General features: G+C 45.2%; 1 protein-coding gene and 1 non-coding gene across 4 annotated transcripts in view; both read right to left on the bottom strand.

Moving 5' to 3' along the window:
- The window catches only part of LOC144151920 (cytochrome P450 4V2-like), a 113,408-nt gene that overhangs the window by 51,724 nt on the left and 35,974 nt on the right, over positions 1–25,710 (bottom strand). The window contains exons 1-4 of one of the 3 annotated variants that reach the window (XM_077683106.1): positions 21,669–21,797; positions 11,878–11,990; positions 11,707–11,792; positions 4,125–4,315 (exon numbers count right to left, since the gene is read on the bottom strand). In XM_077683106.1, coding sequence (XP_077539232.1) covers positions 4,125–4,315; positions 11,707–11,792; positions 11,878–11,967 — 367 coding nt within the window. In that variant the 5' untranslated portion in view covers positions 11,968–11,990; positions 21,669–21,797. Of the gene's footprint in view, positions 1–4,124; positions 4,316–11,706; positions 11,793–11,877; positions 11,991–16,712; positions 18,507–21,668; positions 21,843–25,710 lie in introns of those variants that run through there. The other 2 variants (XM_077683092.1, XM_077683098.1) reach the window with 2 other exon arrangements.
- Trnai-gau (transfer RNA isoleucine (anticodon GAU)) lies at positions 6,129–6,201 on the bottom strand. Its single transcript has one exon. It is a non-coding gene; the product is annotated as a tRNA-Ile (tRNA).

Below are 25,710 nucleotides of genomic sequence, written 5' to 3'. Positions count from 1 at the left end.
TTGTTTCTTTCATATATACGGTTTTCTGTGTTGTGTTGTCTTGATTTTAGTTTGTTTTTATGAATGCTTGTATATGGTGTACCAGTACCAAGACCCTAGGGTTGTTCCTGGGCACCAAAAATAAAGGTTGATTGATTGATTGATTGATTGATTGATTGATTGATTATTATTATTATTATTATTGCTGAAATTTGGTTTCTCTGTGGTTCTGTTTAACCAATATAGTTGCCTGTTTTTGAAACTGTTTACTTATCATGCTTGTCTTATCATTTGTGTCTATACTCTTGTCATTGTTTTTGTCGTCTTACTGTTAAACTTTGTTCTCTGCTTGTTGTGTATTCATTACAATAAGCTGAGCCACAAAGGCATCTTCTTTTTCTTTTTTACCTGTACCCAGGCTCCGCCTGTACTTTATTTCTGTAATTTTCGCTACTTCAATTTGTGTTTCTTGTCGCTTGTTTGTTTCTTCCAATATGTTTCTTGTATTTTGTTTTCATGTAACTATCCGTGCGCCAGCACTCAGGCCTCTGGCTGTTCCTGGGCACGTAAATAAACATGATTGATTGATTGATTGATTGATTGATTATTATTATTATTATTATTATTATTATTATTATTATTATTATTATTATTATTATTATTATTATTATTATTATATTATTATTCCCATATTTGCCATTTACTTACCTTACAAATTAGCTGCCACTTACAAGCCATGCCAAATCCCCCCTCACTGTGGCTACGAGCTACTTCATTAAGGTGGAGAAGATGATATGAGCAGGCTTCTTGCGAACCGTTTAGGAAATTTATGACAAGGAAATGAAGAGCTTCGTAAGTGTCTTCAGGTGTGCCCAAAAAAGTACCCTACGGAACCACTAGAACAGAGCTGCTAACGCTGCCAAGAGGACTCACCGGCTCTTCATGTATAGTTTCACTGTTCTTGAAACTCCGTTGCATATTTATTGCTTTTTCTGCTTAAAACGCTATCGTACCATTCTTGAAAGTCAATTGCAATAAAGTTTTCATAAGAGTGCCGCACCAACTTGTCTGTTTCAACTGAGTACGAGCCAAATCCGAACTTACCTTAATATTGCTCAAATTCTCTTGTCGCTGTAGACTTACCCTAGCTTACATGTAAAACATGTCAATTAGTAGTTTTGACAGCATTGCATTCAGGTCCGGTTCCAAACTTTCGTTTTTTTCCCTCAAATTCTCCTTAGGTGGATTTGGCTCATTTCGAAAAAAATTGCCTCAAATAGCTATCAAGCCCAGGATTTATATGGCGGTGCTTTTGAATGTGTGAGAGGGGAGAAGAGAGGTGGCGCAGGGAAGCGGCAGGGGGTATGGCCCAAAAAATGTCGGGGGGGAGGGGAAGAGGCGGCCCCCCCCCCCCCCCCCCCTCTGGGTACGCCCCCGAGCGAAGCTGTACTTAACTTTCACGACCATCACGACGGTTTAAGCCCACTTTTCCGGCCGATTTGCTTCTTCTTCGCTGCCGCAATGACCTTTACTCCAGAATTGTTGATATAAGTGTCAGCTTCCTTCATTTTTTGGAAGTGTTAATCATTGGACATCAACTTGGAGGAATGTACGCTATGACATGTCTTTCTCGTTCCGAGCAAGTGTTGCCACGAATACGGCGAACACTGCATTTTTCGGCCAATCTTGGCCAATAACCCTAAGTGGGTATGCTTGGCTTGACAAACCTGCGCCGGGGTCTCTGGGCGGTCGCTACGAGGCACGCACACACAAGCGCTCGCCATTTTCTTGTTTTTTTTTAACTGCCGGACGGTCGCCGTAATCTTGGCCAATCTCCCGAAATGGGTATTGTTGCGGATCCGGGTTCGGGAGTCCATCTTGGTATCGTGACGTATCCGGAGACGTTGATTTGGAGGCTGAGGCGTGCTGATAAATTAGAAAAACCTTATTCAAGTATATACAGGATGGCTACAAGTTTGGATGCTGTGCCTCGAAACGAATTGCACAGCCAGCAACGTTCGGCGGCTCGCAGCACTGCCTTTTTGTTCCAGCAAAAGTCCCTAGAGTTGTCCTAGGGACTTCAACTCCCAAAAGTGTGGTCCAATCACGGACCCACAAATCGAAACAAATAGGCCCCGCCCATACTCGAAGCCGTTCTGGTTGCTTGCCCACGTGACCACGAGGGAGAGAACGCGTTGACGCTGCTGAGGCGGGGAGAGCTTTTGTCCACGCGCGATCCGCAACTGAGTGCCTGAGTCACGACGCTCGCCGATGTGCTGCTTTCACGGCCTGCGTTGCCGAAATCGGCTCTTCTGTCACGCTGCTGTCTTCATTCAATGAGAGTTGCAGGTGCGGGGATGACGCGGGTTTGACGAACGGTCTTCAAACTGCCTTGTGCGTGTCGACTCGCTTGTCCCTGTTGTCCTAGCTCTTCAATTGTTTGTCAAACAGGAGTCGCCCAGGGTCCGCGCTGACGGAGTCGCCTCTTTTATCACGCTGCTGTAGTCATTCAGAGAGTTGAAGGTGTGCGGATGACGCAGGGTTGATCATTGATGAACCACCGTCTTCAATAAGGAGCCGCAAGTGGCACGAGCTGATACCGACGAAGCCGATGGCGATGATTGAATTGGCGACGAAAACGGGCTAATTAGCGCCGACGCCCGAGCTTGGGTGTACCAGGTCATCAACCCTATCATAACAGTTTGCTTGACTTGACAAACGTGCGCTGGGGATGCTGGGCGGTCGCAGCGAGGCACACACACATGGGCGCTGGGCATTTTTTTGGTATTTTTAACTGCCGAACATTTATCGGAAGCGTCATACGACGCTTCCGATAAATTTTTTTTTTTTCACTTTCATGCATGTATTCAGGTTGGCCGTGATAGAAAACGACAACGTACGGTCAGCTACGGTGCCCCGTGTAACTACAGATGGCACCAGTTTGTAAAACCGAACTTCACGTGTTAGGTCACTCTTCAATCTCTCGAATCAAAAACAGATTGCACTGTTTCTATAAATAAAATATTCTACCACTACTACAACTTGTAGGCCTTTACTAGAAAGGTTGATTGTGATTGATTTGATTGTGAAGGTTTAACGCGCCGACGCAACGCAGGCGATGAGGCGCGCCGTAGTGGAGGGCTCCGGATTAATTTTTGACCACCTGGGGATCTTTATCGTGCGCCGAAATCTCGTACACACGGGCGCTTTTGCTTTTCGCCTCCATCAGAAAAGCGGCCGCCGCGGCCGGGAATCGAACCCGCGACCTCGTGCTCAGCAGCGCAACGCCTTAGCCACTGAGCCACCGCGGCGGGTTTTACTAGAAAGGTAACTACACCTTAGGACTAAGGGTAATGACTTGCCGATGCTATTCTCGGCCGCCTTTCACGCACAGTCGGCGTGGTGCGAAAATATTCTTGCAGTCCTTAAGCCATTTTGCATCCACCCAGAAGGTGCAATTAAACTTATGTATGGGTTCATAGAGCCCAATTATTCAAGACACGCAGAGCCTCATAACCACAAATAACCATCGAATTATACGTCAACGTATACGAGATTACGGTGGAACCGTGCGACATGTCGTCGTGATAGAATTAGAGCCATGTATTTAACTCCGCGTTTGAGAGGTAAGAGGTTGGAAAAGCAGAGCATGCCCACTCTGTTTAAGGACAGTTTACTCGCTCAGCTGACCAAGATAAATCAACAGAGGCATTTTTGCCTAAGAAGCAGGGAGTAAAGAGAATATGGTAAAAACTTGGTAGAGACAGTAAGGACGCGTGCGTGTGAAATGGAAAAGCCCAGCACCGGCGCCGGAGCACCAACTCACTCCTCCACTGCGCAGTATCCCGTTGGACGCGCCCGCTGTATTATCACAGACAAATACTCCCATGGTGAGAAGTAATAAGTTAATGCGATATCCTAGCGAAGGCAGCAGAGACCAACCGTACTCCCCCACTGTGCAGTTCCCGCCGCAAAGGTCACTAGAATTTCGGCACTATTCGTTTTGACACCGACGATGACCACGGTCACTTTTAGCGTTCACTTTCGCGTATGATAAGGGCTTCTGCCTAAATAATTTAGTGGAAAAAAGGAGGATGGGTGTCTCATCTGTGACCCTCAGAGTCGGGAGACGAGGTATGACTCACCAAAGAGTATCCCGAATCCGGCGAGCCGAACAGCGGGAAGGACGTCGAAAAACCCGTTTCCCACCATGGCCTCCAATCTTCGTACCATTTCTCGAGCTCGGCGGTTCATGACGGGCGCGTATGTGTCCAGGATACGGGAGTGAAAAGCAGGTGCGATGACCTTGCGCCGGCTTCGCCATTTCTCTTTTTCCCTGGAGAAGAGCGAAAAGAGAACATTCTTTGGGCCACATGTAGAGTATGTCCTGCTCGAAGAGTTCCTGAGCAGAGCGTTGCTCAGAGAAAAAAATATACTGTACACAAAACTTTTTTATCGCCGTGATGTGAACAAGCAGTTTTAATAAGCAATTTGACAGGAAGTATTATTTGCAACTTGCTGCTGCCTAAGTGGTACTGGAGAAAGCTTAAGAATATCAATATGAATATATGTGTCAGCGTTCGTAGACGACATGTACACCCCAATAATTCCAATGCGATGCAAACTCTTCCGCTTATATGTATATGTATACAGGGTGTCCCAGCTATCATGCACCAAGATTTAAAAAAAGAGTAAAGGCGTAACTCGAAGAAAACCTAGTGCATAATGTTTGCAGTACTGTGAAGAAGCGGAGAGTAATTTTTTCGTTAATGAGACTTAATTAACTAATTGTAATTAATTATCTAACTCGAGAAATACTGTCCTAATCACTAAAGTGTCAATGAGGCACTTGTAGGTAACCACGAGGGGCATCTAACTGCGGTATTTTCAGCGATGAACTAATTGCGTACTCATTTATTCTGACTGATAAAGGAAACCCGCGAAATATGAAAAATACCACGTGACGGCGCCTCCGCGCGCACCGTAAAGCAACGCCCTCAAACAGGCTGCCTCTGAGTTAGCCAGAATGAAATAGACAAAAGAAAGAAAGAAGAAATCGCGACCGAGTTTGTTCCTTATCTGCACACGCGTCCCGCGAATCTTGCTGCTGCTCCTCCTTCCATGCATGCTATTATCAAGGTGATGCGCTGTCTCTTCGGGCGGGTAACACGCGAAGCAGTTGCTTTCGATCAGCTTTGTTTGGGGACGCTGCTTTACAATGCGCGCGTAAGCGTCGTCACGTGCTTTTTTTCATATTTCGCGGGTTTCCTTTATCAGTCAGAATAAATGAGTACGCAATTAGTTCATCGCTGAAAATACCGCAGTTAGATGCCCCTCGTGGTTACCTACAAGTGCCTCATTGACACTTTAGTGATTGGGACAGTATTTCTCGAGTTAGATAATTAATTACAATTAGTTAATTAAGTCTCATTAACGAAAAAATTACTCTCCGCTTCTTCACAGTACTGCAAACATTATGCACTAGGTTTTCTTCGAGTTACGCCATTTCTCTTTTTTTAAATCTTGGTGCATGATAGCTGGGACACCCTGTATATATATATATATATATATATAGAAAATAAGGGTTGCCAGTCAAGAAAACCTCGGAAAGCAAAGGGGAGGTGTGGTGGGTCATAGAAACAGATGAAGAATTTTTTGAGTCAGAAAGAAAGTGGTGAAAAAATTCCCGCCGGGTGGAATCCGAACCCACGACCTCCAGAATACCCATCTGGTGCGATAACCACTACGCTACCAGCGGGGCTGTTTCCCCACCACTTTTTCGGGTATTTATGTTAAGGTATTTTTCGATTCCTGCACTTGGGGGTGGTAGCCAGCGCCACTCGGACTACTCGGGGTGAAGGGGACCTTCTTTTGAACCCCCGGGCCGTGACTCGAGTGTCTACGACATGTCGAGAGTGGTCGACCACCGTTGAACCCTCTCAAGCTACCCTTGGCATCAAGACTGCCAGAACAGAGGCCCTCGCTAAGCATGTAGCGAATCAGAAATGGGAAATGAGGGGCTCGGTGAAATAAGACAGAAAATAAGGGTTGCCAGTCAAGAAAACCTCGGAAAGCAAAGGGGAGGTTGTGGTGGGTCATAGAAACACATGAAAAATTTTTTAAGTCAGAAAGAAAGTGGTGAAAAAATGCCCGCCGGGTGGGATTCGAACCCACGACCTCCAGAATATCCGTCTGGTGCGATAACCACTACGCTACCAGCGGGGCTGTTTCCCCACCACTTTCTCGGGTATTTATGTTAAGGTATTTTTCGATTCCTGCACTTGGGGGTGGTAGCCAGCGCCACTCGGACTACTCGGGGTGAAGGCGACCCCCGGGCCGTGAAGGGGACCCCCCCGGGCCTTTTTAACCCCCGGGCCGTGACTCGATTGTCTTCGACATGCCCATTCGTCCAGTAGTCCGAGTGGCGCTGGCTACCACCCCCAAGTGCAGGAATAAAAACATACCTTAACATAAATACCCGAGAAAGTGGCGGGGAAACAGCATCGCTGGTAGCGTAGTGGTTATCGCACCACACCGGTATTCTGGAGGTCGTGGGTTCGGAAACCACCCTGCGGGCAATTTTTCACCACTTTCTTTCTGACTCAAAAAATTCTTCATCTGTTTCTATGACCCACCACAACCTCCCTTTTGCTTTCCGAGGTTTTCTTGACTGCCAACCCTTATTTTCTATATATATATATGTGTATATATATATATATATATATATATATATATATATATATATATATATATATATATATATATATATATATATAAATATATATAGTCTGAGTGGCGTTGGCTACCCCGCTCAAGTGTCAGGTGCAGTTGTAGCAAATATCAATACCCGGAAATTGAAGCAGTACACAGTCGCCCAGATAGTCGAATGGGTAAGGCATTCGCGATCAAATCGAAAGGCGTGGGTTTGGTCCCCACACTGGACGCGTGTATTTGTTCCTTTCTTTCACACGTAAATGAATAAAAAAATTGTAACTACACTAACAGTAAAAATAGTTTAACCATTCCCCTATGCCTCCTTTGGAGTTTTAGAGTACCGGCATTTCTTTCTGTATTTCCTCAACGAGCCCCTCATTTCCAAACCATATTATTCTGCGAAAGCTTAGCGAGGGCGTCGGTTTTGGCAGCCTTGATGCCTAGATAGCAAAAGAGGGTTTCCCGCCAGTCGACCGCTCATCACAGGCTGCCGACGTTCGAGTCACGCCCGGGGGATTGAAAAAATGGTCCCCTTCTCCCCGTGGAGTCTGAGTGGCGCTGGCTACCACCCTCAATCATCAGATACAGTTGTAGTAAATGTAGATACCCCAGAAAGGGAAGGAGCACAAAGTCGCCCAGAATGCCGAATTGGTAAGGCATTCGAGATCAAATCGACAGGCATGAGTTACGTACCCACTCTGGACGCGTGTTTTTTTCCTTCCTTTCTTTCCAACGTAAATTAATAAAAGAATGTAACTTATTAACGGTACAAAAATAGTCTAACCATTCCCCTATGCCTCCTTTGGGGCTGTACACTTCCGGCATTTCTGTATTTCCTCAACGAGCCCCTCATTCCCAAACCATATGATTCAGCGAAAGCTTAGCGAGGGCCTTGGTTCTGGCAGCCCTGATGCATAGGTAGCATAAGAGAATTTCTCGCCAGTTGAGCGCTTATGACAAGCTGTAGACGTTCGAGTCGCGCCCGGGGGGTTGAAAGGAAGGCCCCCTTCTCCCCGTGTAGTCTGAGTGGCGCTGGATACCACCCTGAAGCGTCAGATGCAGTTGTAGTAAATATAAATACCCATAAAGTGAACGAGTACACATTCGCCCAGATAGCCGAATTGGTAAGGCATTCGAGGTAAAATCGAAAGGCGTGGGTTTGGCCCCCACTCTGGACGCGTGTTTTTCTTCCTTTCTTTCTTTCTCACGTAAATTAATAAAAAATGTAACTTGAGTAACGGTAAAAAAATAGTCTAACCAATCCCCTATGCCTCCTTTGGCGTTGTAGACTGCCGACATTTCTTTCTGTATTTCCTCAACGCGCCCCTCATTTCCAAAACACACACACACACACACACACATACGCACGCACGCACGCGCACACGCACGCACGCAGACATGCACACGCGCACGCACACATGCACGCACACACACACGCACACACGCACGCAGACAGACTGAGACAGGCCTTTTGACACAATGAGCATTCGCCAACACGTTCACAAGATTATTTCAAGCTTCACGTACAATTGTTCTAACATTGTTTATATGCTAGAATGCTCATTCCGTCGAAAGCAGTACATTGGAGAAACGAGTCAACCTATGAAGTTACGCCTGAATGGACATAGGGATGACACTCATAACAGGGCCTCCATAGCAGTTGCGCGACACTTCCACCAGCCGAACCACAAGTTCGATGATCTCAAGCTCTATATTCTGCAGCCAAACTTTAAGTATCCAAGGGACAGGAAATACAGAGAATCGTACTTAATCCATAAATTCAATTGCCTTGAGCCAGCGGGAATCAATGCTTCGAGCTTAGAAACTTTACGATATCTGAATCGAACAGAATAATAATGCTCTTAAAAAAAGTGGGCATCTCGATTCGTAACAACCGTGCCTGCCCATCCCCTCGCTGTTACGTGAATACAATTCATTTCGTCATTTTTTTTCTCCTGCCTTGCTCCTAGCCTGTTTTGCCATAGCACGCGCACTCTTCTCCCTCGACTTTCGGCATTTCGTCTTACTATGTGATTTACACACAAACGCAAAAAAGAAAAAAAGAGAAAGAAAACAGAAAAGAAGTCCTTGAATTCACCGCAAACCTCCCCGTGGATTATACCTGCAGATACCGCTTCTATTCTTCTACGAACACTGGCCTCTCCACCTGTAATTCTTCGGACTATACGGGCCGTTGTTGTTTACGAGTTTTCTCTCTTACACGCAGTTTAGTAACCTTGCAATCACAACCGCAAGACGCCCCGCCCCCACCTTGGCCCCAAACTTCCCGGAATCCTCAATTGAGGTCGCCCGGCACCACCGCAGCCCAGCTTAAACAATTCCCCCCTGTTTCCCCCGGCCTTCTCGTAGTCTTCCCTCTTTCTCTCTTGCGGGGTCCTGTCGCAATAACCACGCCGCCCTTTCTCACTCACCATTTCGCTCCTTTCATCCGAAAATTGACGACCCACTCTGCTTTCCTCCTTCCTGCCTCGCTCTAAACAACCTCCGCCCTCTCATATATATATATATATATATATATATATATATATATATATATATATATATATATATATATATATATATATATATATATATATATATATATATATATATATATATATATACATGCATACATACATACATACATACATACATTCATACATACATACATACACACTTACATCCATACATAATGTTGATTACTATGAACTTAAACGCGCCGACGCTACACAGGCGATGAGGCGCGCCGTAGTGAGGGTCTCGGGAATAATTTTGGCCACCTGGGTATCTTTCACGTTAACCGAAATTTTGAACATGCGGGCGTTTGAGGTTTTTGCCTTCATTAGAAAAGCGGCTGCCGCGGCGTGTGGATATGTGCACACCTAAGCGGCTAAGTGCAAAAATTGGGTCAGGTCGAAGATGTGAAGTCTGTATTGCGGGGTGTGGGGCAGTGTTAAGATGTAGGACGCGGAATAATTTTTTCTCGTCCCTGAGTAAGATTGTGTTGTGCGGGAGAGCGAATAGTGCAGGGAAATTTCTGTAATTCCCTGGTATGTGAATAATCTAACCCAGAACGCCCGAACCTCCTCCTTTCCATAGAGTTTTGGGAAAGAGCCTTGGCCAGCTCCGGCCTCGATGGTCAGCTGCGCTTGATCGAAAGGGCTGTCGACGCGGCCCGAGCTGAAGGCATCCTGGAATGAAGACGCCTCTCTGAAGCTTTTGCACTATTTCTTAAAGTTTATTTTCTTTCTCTTCTAAAACTACGAAAAAAAATGAAGTGGGCCCCGTATAGAAGGTCTAACGCTAGAGTTAAGTTGTACAAGTAACTGATGCTGCATGAACTGTCAGTGGCTGTCCTCACAGTTTTTTAACAGCGGAACTGTTCCGGACATCACGACAGTCTTTGCAGATATCGTGTCACGCTCTCTTTGGAGCGGGTCTCCCTGCCCTGCCGCGTAAAAACTGGTTCCGAAGAGGAGAAAATTCATAAAGAATTAAACAAGGGTCCGACGGCCTTCATATTCTGAAAAAAAAAACGGCTTATATTGCTCCTGAAAGAACTGTCTTTCAAGAAATGCATTTGTTGTCAAAGGTGAAGCAAAATATAGGGACATGGGTGTAAGCTGGGTTTCTGTAAGCTGACTTCCCCACATTAGAAATTGCACAATGAAGCATGGTTATGTATGGAGGGACTGTGATTACAGAAAATGACTGTAAGTGTTGTGTTATCGAAAGTGTCCCGAAAACATGGCAAGGCAATTAGCCGCTGAGACGACTCCACCACTACGCCTTGTTTTATTTACTTGAAATAATGAGTTTGAAGTGAAATTATAAACGTTACAGAATTACTGTCTGCTGTCAATACATTGTCATCTACGGAGGGAGTACGGTTACAGAAAACGGCGGTAACGGCTGTTTTTCCGAAACTATTGGGAAGCAAATTATATGACTATTAGCCGCAAATATGACTCTAACACTACGCACCACAGCTTTGCTGCCCATTATTTTTCACGGAGTGAAAGGGCAGTGTATCTTTTTTGAATAGTCGACTTGTGGGTCCCAGGAGCTTGGTATATCTTTTTTTGCTACAGATACATGTATGGAGGAATATTGTGAGTAGTTGGAATATTTTGAGTTCTGATCATCTACGTTCTTGACCAGCACAGGAACACTGATTGCAAAAAATAGTTGTGTAAGGATACCGAACTCAGTTGCAACACTGGAAAATGCCCTGAATACCCTAAGTGTCGATTATGTATTAGATGTACGATTTTCCTTCCTACATTTAACGTCGGGGTTCCTTTTCAAGTAAGCGTGTGGAAATCTGTAGATCGTCTCCCTGATACCGTTCTCTTCGCAGACGCTGGGACATTGGCTGGTATTACACACTTTCCAGTCCGCATGCAGGGATAAATAACAAATGTGAACATGAACTTCACATGCAAACAGCGTTAGAGTTAATAAATGTTTTCTATTAACACAAATAAAAGCAACTACAAAATTTTAATCAAACCCCATTGAAAATTTTTGTGACGTTAAAGCAGCATTCATTCATGTGACAGAAGAAGCTGACTTCTGTTTGTTTTCCGATCTTTCGCACTAAGATCGAGTGTCTCACTTGGGCTACATAGTAAATAAACATGTGATAAATTCAACTACAGAAGAACAACTGGACCAAAAAACCCCGACAAATACACTTCACATTTCTATAATGCGCAACTGTTGTATTCTTTAACTATTTGAACGGCCAATGTGCTTCCTGACGTCCATCACAGGCAAATTTCCCGCTGATTGTTTTCAATTTTGCACTTCTAACTTTTCTGTTTACGGCAGATACTCCATTTCGATTGGCTTAGGGGTTACAGAGGAAGGTTGAAGTTCGCATTTCAGTATATTGATTTTGGGCGCTATATTTTATGAGCATAACGGTTCTGCTAACACAATACGACGAGAGTTGCGAAACAAAGATTTTGTTGCTTTTTGCAGAAGAAACTAAAGATGGCAATTACTTACATTATCAGGATGCCATTTCCTACCCATGGTCGCATCATGTTGTACAAAAATGCTTTGTTCAAGTTGCTGCTGCTCGTCAATAGACACTGTCAAAAACCATTCGATAGTGACAGTGAAGGTTTGTTTTTCATAGATGGCTGTCGAAGACAGTATTTAAGTAATGATACTTACTTCAATTGTTTTCGGCGTCGTAGCGAGGAAGAACGGTTGTGGGCCGTAGTAAGCAACGGTGATGTCCTGGTGGTGTATTGTCTTAAACATACTGTCAAAGTAGTTGAAAAGTTCTGTGTATTGTTCACGTCAAGAAAGAAAAGGTGGGAAACATCAGATACTTGTTCTATTTCTCATTTTGCATAAAACATTGGACATTTGTGTGAGGCACCGCTGAATGGTACCCCATTTGTTATTATTTTTGTACTCGTTCTTTCTATTCATAGCGAATTTTGTTGAATTCAGTGCATACAAGCACAAGTAATCTAACACGTTCCTATCACTATGTTCCACGCCTAGCAGAAGAATTCGCACACTGCTTGCAGGTTATTGCAGCAACTGTTTTCTTACCAGATTAATTAGGCGAAATTCTATCAAGCGTTCTGTATAAAAATTCTGTATTAAGCGAGACTTGATGAACCATTTTGCATTCTCAAAGGGTTGTTGAAAATGTTGGCGTGTTGGCATCAATGGGCCAAGAAATTAAAGGTAACAGACGATTTGAAGGCCGTTGTTTAGACAAGAAATGCACGAGTCACAAAATTACACGTAGCATACTTCTTATGTAATGAGTTCATTTGATTTCAAAGCAACATAGTTTTGTTGTAGCGAACATACAATGGCTAACAAGCTTTCTGAAAGGAGCATTCGGATAAATCTTACAACTGCTTCACCAAACGACATTCAGTATCCGAGAATGTTTCGGAAGCTGCCGTTACGTGTCTCTTGTTTTGAAACTGCAGTTGATAATTACATATACGAATAACTGTGGCAAAACTGTATGCGTCGTTATTATTATAGGTTCTAAGATTTGTTTTGAAGCCTGTTCATTACAAAGCGACATTTTTCGCCTCTACCATACAGCTACCATGCAGCGTGCATGCCACAATATTTTCCACAGGAGTGGCCGAGTGATTAAAAATAATTCATGTTCGCGGAACTTGAATCTGATAAGTTAACTTTTTTCAGTGCCGACCTTTTTGCGATTTGCGTTGGTGTAAGTAATTACGAGAGAGTGTTACGGCTCTTTTGCACTACTTTCCTCAACCTAACAACGGAATCGGGAGGGGTACCAGTTATGGTCGATATTCCTGCAAACTCGACTATGTTGCTCTCATATAGCTACCCCTCTAGAAAAAGTGCAGCCTAGGAAGAATACCGGGCAGAACTTTCTGAGATTTATATAAGAATATATGATACGACTGGGCTCTCCGAACAATGACATAACACATTTGTGTTAGGAGTATTGAAAATACGGAAGGGAGATTTGATATTCAGAATACGTTAAAGTGCCCTTAGAAGCTAACCGGCAGCGCTGATAACGGCACAAACAAAAGTTATTAATCTTCGCATACCCCGTTTCTAAAAAGGTAGGATTAAACTTTTGAGCGGAACAACCTTACGGTGATAAATCAACTATGTGCAATACACATAGCAAGAAGGACAACGCCAAAAGTACAGAGACACAAAACAATATTGTAGCATCAAAAAAGTGAAAAATTCTGCAAAATTGAGAGCATTGTCTACAATGGGTAGCATTGTTATGCCGCTAGGCTTGAGTGTCTGTTCTTTACAGCCTAATTCGTTGGTATTTCTAAATTCGGCCCTACCAATTATCTCCAGTCACACTACTATAACGATTACAGATGGAACTTTCGCGAAATCTACACTATTGTGGAAATGCAGGGCATTACATGGTTCTCCATTTTCCGTGATGTTTTAGGTGCGGAATACCTTGGGACCGCACAATGTCCGCCCGCGTCCGTGCGCATAGCATAGCAATCACACAGGCACCGGCAGTATTCGAACCTGTGTCTGGTAGACCAAATAGAGTCAGTGTCAGTCGTCTTACCCATTAAGCTACGACCATGAGTTAGTACCCGAGAGTCAAACGGCTTACTCCCTCGCCTCTAACGGTGCGGAGTACCAGGACCTCCAAATGTCCGTCACCGTCCACCCGTGAGCACACCACCATCAAGAGAAAATCAAGCGAAATTCGCTTTCAGCCGTGAGTTGCGGTTTCATTAAGGGAATAATCAAGGTACAACTCCCGGCTCAAATCGAATGATGGTCGGGGCGCAAATCGGATGTCGATTGATTGTAGGGTTTAAAGGAGCCATGAAGAGAAAACAGAAGTTTGTTTTATTCGAAAGATTAGGTGTTTCATAGTACCCCAAGCGCTTTCCCGGAAGCAAATGATGCTTTATTCACTGAGAAATAAGGCAATTTAAGCCAAAATTTTAAATCTCCCGCTAAAATTGCACATTTGGTGACGTGAGCAATGGTGTCACACGGGCCGGTCCATGAAACAGATACTTAGTATGTCGACTCCATATAGCACCCACACGCCGGAGTCGACCGAGACGGCGGCCATTTTAAAAATGCTACTAAAACCTAGTGCACCCGCAGCCCTAGTCATGGAATCGCCTGATCCGGAGAACAAAACTCTCGCCGAGGAGCTCGGGCTTGCATTTAACAACCTCACACCACTTGAACGCTCAACGCTTCTAAGTGCACGAGCGGCAAGAGTTGTGGGATACGCGGTGGACGGGAAAGCGACCATTCCGCGATAGCCACAACAGACGAACGCCCTGCCGTCGGCACCGCTGCCTCGTCAGCGCCGTCGCCACGGACGAATACAGACTGGTACGTATGTGCCGTATTTTTATTACGGTTAATAATAGTTCAACTTCAGTAGCAGTATCGCTTATGCCAGTTGGCCGGTGTCGTGTATGGAAAGCCGTTCGCGCGAGCTCTCTGCTTCGACCAGAAAGATACGAGCGTCAATGCGCGGTGTTTACGGCATTTTTCCTCCAAGGTCAGAGCGCCTCGAACCCGAAAATTCGTCTGCGCGACGGCGAGATGTCGAGCTCGGCCAGGCGGTTGTTTCGTACGCATTGGCGCACACGCTTGCGTGTTCGTTCGGAACTTCAACCGTTTACTCCACCGTTCTTTGTCATAAAAAGAATGTGCAGTATGTTTCACGGGCATTTAGCTCGTTATGCAAACTGTAAGCCCTGCCTAACATGCGTTTGCTTTTGCCGGCCTCCGCCAATCGCAGAGCTTAGCCCATGTGACGGCATAGGTTCTGTTGCGGGAAATGAGCTGGTGGGTCGCATGACCATTCCCGTTTTTCCTAATTATGTAGCTTATTTGAGCGAAGTTTGCGTTATAAGTGGTGTCGTTATGGTTCTAACGAGGCAATCTTTCGAATGAACCAAACTTGTGTTTTCTCTTCATGGCTCCTTTAACGCGCCGACGCAGCGCAGGCGATGAGGCGCGCCGTAGTGGAGGGCTCCGGATTAATTTTGACCACCTGGGGATCTTTAACGTGCGCCGAAATCTCGTACACACGGGCGTTTTTGCTTTTCGCCTCGATCAGAAAAGCAGCCGCCGCGGCCGGGAATCGAACCCGCGACTTCGTGCTCAGGAGCGCAACGCCTTAGCCACTGACAAATCGGATGTCACTCGGTGCGCAACTTGGATGTCATTTCGAGTCCCCGAACTCCGCACCCTCGCCATCATCCATGGAATGGAGATGCTGCCATATTTTTATATTTTTCTTATTTTTTCTAAATTTCGTTCCAGCAATTATCTCCAATTACGCTGTCATAACGATTACAGGTGGAACTTTCGCGAAATCTGTATTATTGTGGAAATGCAGGGCATTTTACGGTCTGCTATTATCCGTGTTTTTAAAGACGATAGTCTTTTTTGAGCTACTTAAACGCAGAAATTTTGGTCTGTCTGTATGTCTGTCTGTCTTGAAAGGATAAATTGATTATCAAGAAATCCTGGTATCAATGATACAACGTAACATCCAGAAACAATTAAACAAGTGCAGCGCCTGTTGCTACAAAGTAACAGAGCCCGAAGGCTGCCAGTTACAGATACTTACAGCAACAAACAAACAGCTTCAAGTTCATTGTAGCCAAAGATCAACGTACAAACAATTTAGAGTTGCTTACAACCAAAAGATTAACATGCGAACGAAACAGGTCTGTCTGTGACTCGATTCAGCCAACCCGCCAAAGTGAAACAGAAGCTGCACAATAAGAACGCCTAAGACCGGTGGCACTGATCATACGTGTCAACGTTGTTGAACAAGAACAAAACATTACGCAAATATAAGGCAGAAAATCAATAGATAAGTTATATTTGCAGTGTTGCTTTATAACAAATGCATGCATGCTTGATTGAAATTAAATACTGCGTCTGCTACATCAAAAGAAATTCATTCCGTCGCCTGCTGTCACGCGCGTCACTACAGCTTCTAGAGGCATTTTGAGAAATCAAACGGAAACAGTTACGATAGGTTCCAGGGGATATGTTCCCAGTTCTGCTTGGAAAGCACGTGGAGTAGGGCAACGTGGTTCTATAGACGTTGAAGTAGGGCGCCTCGATTCACACGCGTCTTCGCCGTAGGGGCCAGCTGCATCGAGGCACCTGGACTGGAGCAGTGGAACGCGGCAAATTTAAATTGACCTGAGCAAACCTTTAACGTGTTTACCTTGGGAGGAGTGCGACTGGAGAGGAACAGCATGAGAGGTGAGCGGGAAAAGAAAGGAAGGCATTTACTTGGCAAATGTTGACGAAAGACTGTTGTCTTTCGTCGACATTTGCAACGAAAGGAGCAGATATGCGGCCATTTTTTTTGTTTTGTGTACACTGATGGCGGACTCGCAAGACTGGTTGACGTAGTCCGCACAGCGTCACTGTTGAAAGGTGAGACCAAAAAGGTTTCCTAAGGCAACATGCGGCAAACTGGCGCTTTCGCGTTTTCTACATAAACGTACTTGCGGTCACTTTGAGATTGGGGTCCATTTTGGCCAGGCTCATCCACATTTCAATGGCGAGTGAGAAGGGCCACCGCTGCTTCGGGTGCGGCACGTTGCGCAGGCACCAGTACATGCGCATCCAGCGGGCCATGACCGCGACGATCTTCAAGATAAGAGTGACGAGCAGGGCGAGCAGCACCAGTTTTGTTGCCTGGCTGGCGGAACCCACCGTGGGTGCGGACAGCAGCATCGTCTCGAATAGCGTCACGGAAGAATCGTCTCAGGCAGGTATCCTTGAGGCGGTAGTTTCGCTTTTTGTGCGTAAGCGTAAAGCTGTCGTTTTTATACTGCGCGTGAGGAGGAAGTCCTTCTCTGCCGAACAAAGAGTGAACGCCGCCCGCTTAGCTTTGCCGCAGGCTTGGAGCGAGTGGAGGGGGTGCAGGAGACAATTGTGTCCGCCTACTTTATAGGTGACAACAGGAAGAGGCTTCGAAAAATGGATCCTCATTGAGAGAACTTCGTGGTGAACTTTCCTCTAGACGCTGGTTTTGTGCCGATTCGCACGCACACCGCTGTACGGCAAATACACTCCAACCAGCTCGTTGCAGTGAGAAGCAATAAAGGCGGCACCTTTCTTGTGGCACTCTCATTCGCACCTTTGGGCCCTCTCGCTCCATATTTGTTCTGTTCTTGTCACTCACCTTACTCCAAAGGAAACGCATTTTGATACCCAAGGTTTTTTTAGGGGAGGAAGTATGGGATTCATACTTTCGGTACCGAAATTTATGGGAATGTGTGCCGACTTCCGAGTGATTTGTGGACAGATGGGGTTTCATACCTCCCACCGACACGTCACTGCTGAAAGCTGTACGCTGCTGGTGTGGCCGGCACTGTAGCCCGTCAAGGGTGTAAAAATAAGTAAAGGTAAAAACATGGCATTCACGACACAGAAGTTGAGGACGTATGTGCTGAAAGTAAAATTATGGCCTTTTAATCAAATTTTAATCAAATATGATACGCCGATGGTATATGCGTATCATTTTTGATTAAAATTTCACTGTTTTGGGGATTAGGAGTGTCAAAGTAAAAAGAACAGTGGTGGATAAAACATCCTGAGTATCATATACCCCATTTGGGTAACTTAGTATAAAAGCATACCACTAAAATTAAACATTACCAGTCTGACTGCACCTTACATTGCCACACGAAAAGTGCAGATATTTTTCGTGCCATTGACTGTAAATCAACACGTTATGAGCGCTGAACATACTTGCCTTTATCTGTGTGCGGAACACTCTTGGAAACTGCAGTCGCTACGGTTCACTATAACGTTTCTGCACAGTCAATGATTGCAATCAAACAGAGTTGGGCAATGGAGAGGTTAAGTAGCCGGTTCATAAAAAGGGGGCCTGCAAAAACATGTATCAAAGAAAAATATTTTTGAATATTTTTCAAGGGAGAAGTGCCCCGGTCTGCGACTCCACGCGTATACTTCCACGGCACTCAGCATAAGTACCTGACCCACGTGAGAAGATATCGCTGGGGCTAGCTATTCCTATGAAAACGGCACCAAGTCATCAGTGAGAAAATGATGTTCACAAACTCTGACCACAATGGATGATAAAATTAAAAAAATCTTGTTCGGCAAATCAAAAGGCAGTGACAGCTATCCTCCTCGTTTCTTATGTGGCAAAGCAACGCGAAGCGCGATCTCGTTTCTCGTGAGAGACGGATCACAAGATGGGGGAGTCCCGTTTTGAGGAGATGAATGCCTCCCATCTCGGGGAAAAGGGCCTTGTCACCGGGTCCTACACGCGAAGTCCGCTCATACCAAAGTGACGAGAAAGTTGTGAGTGGGCCTCCTGAATGCTTTTTTAACGCGATAGCGTTAATATGCGTATTTTTTTATTTGGCCGGGCCTGCTAGCCATCCGCTATGAGCCATGCTCATCAAGTGTCCGCAAAAACACGTCATCGCTGCCATTCGGAAGCTACGACTAAGACAGGAAAATGCGAAGGCTCGCCTGGATCTGGAATACGCGCAGCACCAGTTGACACGTGGAAAGGACAATGGTAGTACGGCGGAGATAAAAGAAAATGTACGCCAATTCAGTAGGTGCAGCGACTGCGCAATGAAAATATTAAAACGCTCGGTCGGTCGTGGAATGCTTGGTAGGCCATCGCCAGCCTTGTCCGTAACTGACGCCATCATGCCAAAGCGGCTCTCCCATCGTCAATAATTCCGCAACAACATTGTGTCAAGAAAAACCGGGGCAGATGATAATCGGCAGTCTCTCAAAACCAAGGAAGAACTACATTATGAGGAGGCACGAACTAAAATGTCTCCTATTAAAATATAAAACCCAGCGCATAGCGCTAAATTGCACTCACTTTAATTGAGTGCTCAAATTTCCCGCGGCTCTGTCACCGCTTTAAGGTGCTTTTAAGGAGCGTGGGGCAAAGTAATGGCTAAAACTCGCGACGAACCTAAAAAAGAAACAACCCAAAAATATTTCAGAATATCTTCCCAGAAAACACAAAAGCGAGAATCCACGGCATGGTTACACAGTGAAGCATCAGAACCGGTCGCCAAAATTCAAAACAAAATTAGCGAATTAAGGCACATTGTCAAACCCATAACCTGGGGACCAGCAAGAGTGAAAGAGGAAATGATAAGACTCATGCACGCGATGATTATAAGCCGGAGGTTCTACATTCTGCCATAGCACAAACTTACCCTCAACACAGAAAACCAAGTTAACGCCATCATCCCGATAGTATGTACGGCAGCCCTCAACGTACCAATTTTCGCGGTCGCCTTAAAGGTCCTGAAATTGGGTCTTTCAAACAGCCTTGTAGAGATTATGGAAGCAACGCTTCTAGCGCAAAGGAAGCAGCTGCGGAAAAAAAAAGTCGGGAAGGCTGTCGACTAAAAGACATACCCACGTCCCCCCCCTCCCATCCCCCGGGGGCCATGATGGACATGTCAGCGATTAAGCCAGTCCCCATAAAAAGTACTCAGCATACAATCATCGCACTGGACTACCTTAACAATATTTATGACTGCATGACCCTCGCCCACACACAGGAACGGAAGAAGCGCAGATTGGAGCTATCCTCTTTGCCATCTAGCTAGCAATATTATCAAATAGAAGCACAGCTATTATTAGAGACTATCATAACAGCATTTCAAACATCATTACAGACAGATTGCCTAAACGTTCACCGAAGATTCTCCCATCCTCCAATGAAAGAAGTTCAAATTGCAGGGACAACCGGACGCGAGGGTCCGGGAATCACCCAGAAGCACGCGAGCCGAGGTTGATCACCCAGAAGCACGCGAGCTCACATGCCACGCTCCCCTCACCGTAAAAAACGGAGAACTTCTCTTTCTATACCTACGAACACGGTTATTCGCATGCCACTCGCATGCCACTAATTCTGAGGAATGGCATACTCTGCGAGGGATAGAAACCAGTCTATATATTCACAAATCCATTTGGGTGAAGATGCTTGGTAGCGAACAACCGATATATATATATATATATATATATATATATATATATATATATATATATATATATATATATATATATATATATATATATATATATATATATATATATATATATATAGATATAGATATTACCCGCTTATGACAGGCTGTAGACGTTCGCGTCACGCCCCGGGGGTTGAAAAAAAGGTCCCCTTCTCCCCGTGCAGTCTGAGTGGCGCTGGCTACCACCCTCAAGCGTCAGATACAGTTGTAGTATATATAAATACCCCAGAAAGTGAAGGAGAACACAGTCGCCCAGATAGCCGAATTGGTAAGGCATTCGAGATCTAATCGAAAGGCGTGGGTTCGGTCGCCACTCTTGGCGGGTGTTTTTCTTTCCTTCTTTCTCACGTAATTAATAATAAAAAAAATAATCTAACGTCACTAACGGTAAAAAAAGTAGTCCAACCATTCCCCTATGCCTTCTTTGGCGTTGTAGACTGTCGAAATTTCTTTCTGTATACCTATATATATATATATATATATATATATATATATATATATATATATATATATATATATATATATATATATATATATATTTAGCGCGAACTGAGCAGGAAGGGTGGAGGAAAGTGGATGAGGGAACGTCTTTACAACAACACGCGCCCCCCGCGCTCATGCATGACACCCCTTGCATATTGTTCGCCGGCGCTCACCGCGGGCGTTTACAACTCGCCACCCCTGTCGACCCCGCAATTATGTGTCCCCTATCGCTCCTCAGCTTCTGTCTATCGTGTCCTCTCGGTTGTTTATAAATTTTTAGTTTGCCTGTCCCCACCGGTGCCTTTCTCTCTCAATTTAGTTCTCCCATATTCTCCTCTTACCATCACCCTCTCTCACTTATTTATGCTTTTCTAGTTTGCGCTTCGTTATTGCTGGCTTTCTCTCTCATGTTTCAATGCGCTTTGCTCTCTTCCACCTCGCTTCCAATCTTAAACATATGTCCCCGCCCTCGGAACCTCAAGTGCTTGAACTGTATATAAATCACTTCCATTCTGTAAGATATTACTCTTGATAACGGACGGTCCCAGTCCGAAACGTCGAGTCAATAAATATTTTTTGGTTTCTATTATGATCTTATATATATATATATATATATATATATATATATATATATATATAGAGAGAGAGAGAGAGAGAGAGAGAGAGAGCGAGAGAGAGAAAGGGCAGCGGGCAGTCAACAACGCCAATGGAGGCATGGGGACTGGTTAAGCTTTTTTACTACAATTAGTGAAGTTAACGTTAGTAAATTTATGTCGGACAGAAGGCAAAACAAAGCCGCATTAGAACTGGTTACTTGGCATTTTGTTCGAGAAATTATATATTATGAATAATCTGTAAGCTGCAATGCTCTTTTGTTTCCTCTTTTTCTGGAGAAAAGTTGCCTGAGGCATGCAACCTTCCCTCCATACTTGCCTTGAGTACACACTCCAAGTACTTCATTTGCTTGATGTCTTCTATCGTGACATCTCTGCCCTTGTCGTCTGCTAATAGGGGGTCAATTTCTTCTTGCACTTTCGCCTGCACCTCGGGGTGGTTGTCCAGCAAGAAGAGAGTGAAGGTGATGGAACTGGCCGTGGTCTCGAACCCCTGAAAAATGTCAGCGGTGAGACATCAATACGTTCAAACCGACCCTCAATATCTGTGCCTTTCGATGTGGTCATAGAACACGTGCTTGCTTAATTTCTTCTGTACATCTTTAGATACATATTATAGTTTGTAGAATCAGTGTGATAGGTCGTCTGTGGAGCCACAATAACGCTAGGAATGAGCGACAGAAACCAACTTTGCCCCCCCGACCAGCACTGAGGCCTCCGTGGCTAGTCAAGTAAGCAAATGCGCTATCTCTATATATTTATTTCGAACAAATTGCGTCAAGCATGTTATGGCTATTTCACTGCACAAACTCATTTTCATTCATCAACACGAACAGCCTACTTATGGTCCCTGCACGACGAAGGCAAGTGCCATAGGTTTCAAACAGCTCTTGTCAGGGGTTTCTTGCGTGCAAGACTGGACTCTTGCTGAGTCCGTTCTTTCCCGACAAATTTTGGTATTTCCCCCTTCTATAGGGTCTTTAGCCTTCCCTCATTTCATTAGCGTCTTTTTGGTAGCCATTGCGTTAAACGGATGCTCCCCCGGTTTTCCGTTATTCGCGTAACATAACCTGCCCTATCCCAATTATTGGCCCAAATTTAAGCTTAAATACCTTCAACCGACGAAGCAGAGCTTACGACACAGGAAGTGAGCTACAATTTAATTGCGTATTCTCACGGAGTGTGCAATAGTATAGAAGTTGGAGGAAAGATCGCTAGACAGGATACCGGTAAGCTTTCCCAGGAGACGAAAGATTTAATTAGGAAACGGCAAAGCATGACAGTCTCCAACCCAGCTGACAGAATAAAACTAGCGGATCTTTCGAAGTTAATCAATAAGCCTAAAGCAGCCGACATGAACTTTAGTTTGCAGAAAATTGAGTGTTCTGTAAAGAACAGAGGCAGTCTTAAAGCCGTGAAGAGGCGGCTAAGCATGGAGAAAAATCATATGTATGCGCTTAAAGACAACGAGGGCAATGTCATCACAAATAGGGATAAAGTAGTCGCAGTAGCCGACGAGTTCTATAGGATCTGTACAGTAGCCGGGACATCCAGGGTAATACCAAACGGGGAAGTAGTTCAGAGGAGGTAGACATCCCACCAGTAACGACAGAATAGGTAAAGAAGGCTTTGAAAGAAATGAAAGGGGGTGAAGCATATGGTGAGGATCAGATAACAGCAGACCCCTTGAAGGATGCGGGAAAATTGTACTGCAAAAACTAGCAAACCTGTATACGCAATGCCTAATGACCGCGAGTGTACCGAAATCTTGGAAGAACGCGAATATCATCGTAATCCATAAGAAAGGGGACATGAAGGACCTGAAAAATCACAGGCCGATCAGCTTACTGACAGTCGTCTACAAGGTACTCTCCAAGGTCATCGCTATCAGAATTTCTGCAATCTTAGATTTCAGTCAACCTAATGAACGAGCAGAGTTTTGTAACGGCTATTCAACAATAAAGCATATTTATACGATCAATAAGGGGATAGAGAAATGCACGGAATATACTCAAGGTCTATTAGCAGTGAGCGTGACTACGGGCGGCTCTGAGACGCGCACCTCTGTGACGTCGGCCTAGGGATACTCGCATTTGTCGTCTGCTTCATTCGGGCTCGCTGTCCCTGCTGTTTCTATGCACTCGGTTGACTTTTCATGCTTGTATGCAGCAGACTTCGCGTGTGCGTAACTTTTTGTCTTAATGAAAGACGTAATAGTAGCATATATAGAGTAGCTCAAGGCGCAAGTTTAAGCATACTTTTTGATAGCGCTCCCGAAGAAACATTGCCGGCGTCGCCCACCCATTGCTTGCGAAGCCACTCCTTCTAATAGATATCGAGCAATCTTTCGAACAAAGGGAACAGCCAGCTGCTAATAACCGACCACAGCAAGAATGCAAGAAGAAAAACAAATTCCAGGTCGTCAGGGCTGTCCGCTTTAGCAGAAGGCATTACGATTCCCCATAATCGTATGTAGGGAGATGGCAGAACAGTTTTTGCAAACTTGCCGAACGCTCGAAAGTATCGCATCCCAGCACTTCACGTTGTCATGGCATGAAAGTATGCCGCGATGCACACTGGGCCGCAAAAAATGTAGGCGCAGTTCGAAATACCCTACGGTGTGTATATATGCGCGTGCTGGTTTTTGATCAATGTGGGGGCTTATTGAGCAAAACATTAGCAATTGTGCACGGTACCAATAACGTGGTCGGTTCAATCTCGGAGGCTGCGCTCATATGCACGGGACGGCGCCATAATGCTTCATCCAGAAAGCAATCGCTACCCGCCGCGGTGGCTCAGTGGCTAAGGCGTTGCGCTGCTGAGCACGAGGTCGCGGGTTCGATTCCCGGCCGTGGCGGCCGCTTTTCTGATGGAGGCGAAAAGCAAAAACGCCCGTGTGTACGAGAATTCGGCGCACGTTAAAGATCCCCAGGTGGTCAAAATTGTTCCGGAGCCCTCCACTACGGCGCGCCTCATCACCTGCGTTGCGTCTGCGCGTTAAACCCTACGATCAATCAAGAAAGCAGTCGCTGTTTCAACCACGTCTGGTATCTGTAGGTGTAAACCCAATCACAGCTAATGTAGGGATTCGCTCCTCTGAACTGTCGCGTTGTTCCGTTTGAACTGGCGCGCGCCACCTTTACTGCCATCTATGGACGTACGGTGGAAAGACTTTGCGATGGAGGGTGACGTGGCTCGTTCTGTGCACGCTAGATAAGCGCAGCGGCGCTTGTCAGCCCTGGGAAGTCGCCGTGGGGTCGTCGTCCTGTAGTGCCGCATGCCAGAAGAGACAAGCCGCCGCCAGCCACCTTCAAGGAGCCCGCGCGACAGCAAGCGACAGCCGTCTGTGCCGCCGTGCTGTAAGGCTCCGAACATGGAAATGCTGTTGCGAATGTATCTCATGTGCCATTTATGTTTTATGTCTGCTGCATCAGTAAATCACCTGCTTCATCTTGCAACTTTCAGTGCGGTAATGTTATGACAAGGGTGTTGCTTAGACCCCCTTCGGTAGGCAGAAGTACCTGCAGGACTTAGGAATGACAGGCCCAGTTTTTATTACTGCTTTTCTGTCCTTATAAAAATCAGTGCTTAGTGTAAAAAGGAAGTACGGAGAGGACCTATAGCTAGTCGGTTTCCATAATTTCTGCAGGTGCGCCACCATTACATGTTTCCGCCATATCACACACACACACGCACGCACATGCACACGCACACGCACACACGCATGCTAGTCACGTGCACAGTAACAATACATCAACACTGTTTGTTCAGACCTGAAGGAATATTTATGGTACATTTCCCACTGCTGTATCTTCCCAATATTTAGAAATGGGTTATAGTACAACTGCACTCAAGAGAATGAGGAGGAGAAAACCTTTTTGACAGCAAAACATAGCTGGTTATTTGGCGGGGTCCTCAGTTCAGGACAAGGGAACAAGAGTAATCTTCTTCAATTCGTTGAGCACCATCCCGAATAGGCAAGCACTCGTTCTTTACGTCTGACGGTGTATATAAAACCATAAAGTTTCCTTTGACATGTCGTCGGTTTCGATTCTTGTTATGCTGGAAAGCGGCACGTATACTATTTATTGCGTTCATTAGCGAGTGTATCAAGCCTTCACTACCGCAATCATATCATAAACGCTCGGGTTGAGTGTCAGTTTGTTATGATAACGATGGGTACGATAGACTTTCGGGGCACAAAAGCCGCCTTCGAGTACTCTGGACAATGTTGTCAGCACCGTTTCGCGGTGGCGTAGCACAATTCTTATTGTATTTGCACGTGAATAACAACGTACGCTACGGATATGCACCTTCTTGCACGCAGCCATAACGAAAGCCAATTTTGGAAGATGGAAATG

Source organism: Haemaphysalis longicornis, unplaced genomic scaffold (genome assembly GCF_048455015.1).
Source record: "Haemaphysalis longicornis isolate Haplotype H1 unplaced genomic scaffold, Haemaphysalis longicornis Haplotype H1 scaffold_1, whole genome shotgun sequence".
Taxonomy (NCBI): Eukaryota; Metazoa; Arthropoda; class Arachnida; order Ixodida; family Ixodidae; genus Haemaphysalis; species Haemaphysalis longicornis.
The sequence above is the reverse complement of the archived record's forward strand: the minus strand, read 5'-3'. Positions and strand labels throughout refer to the sequence as shown.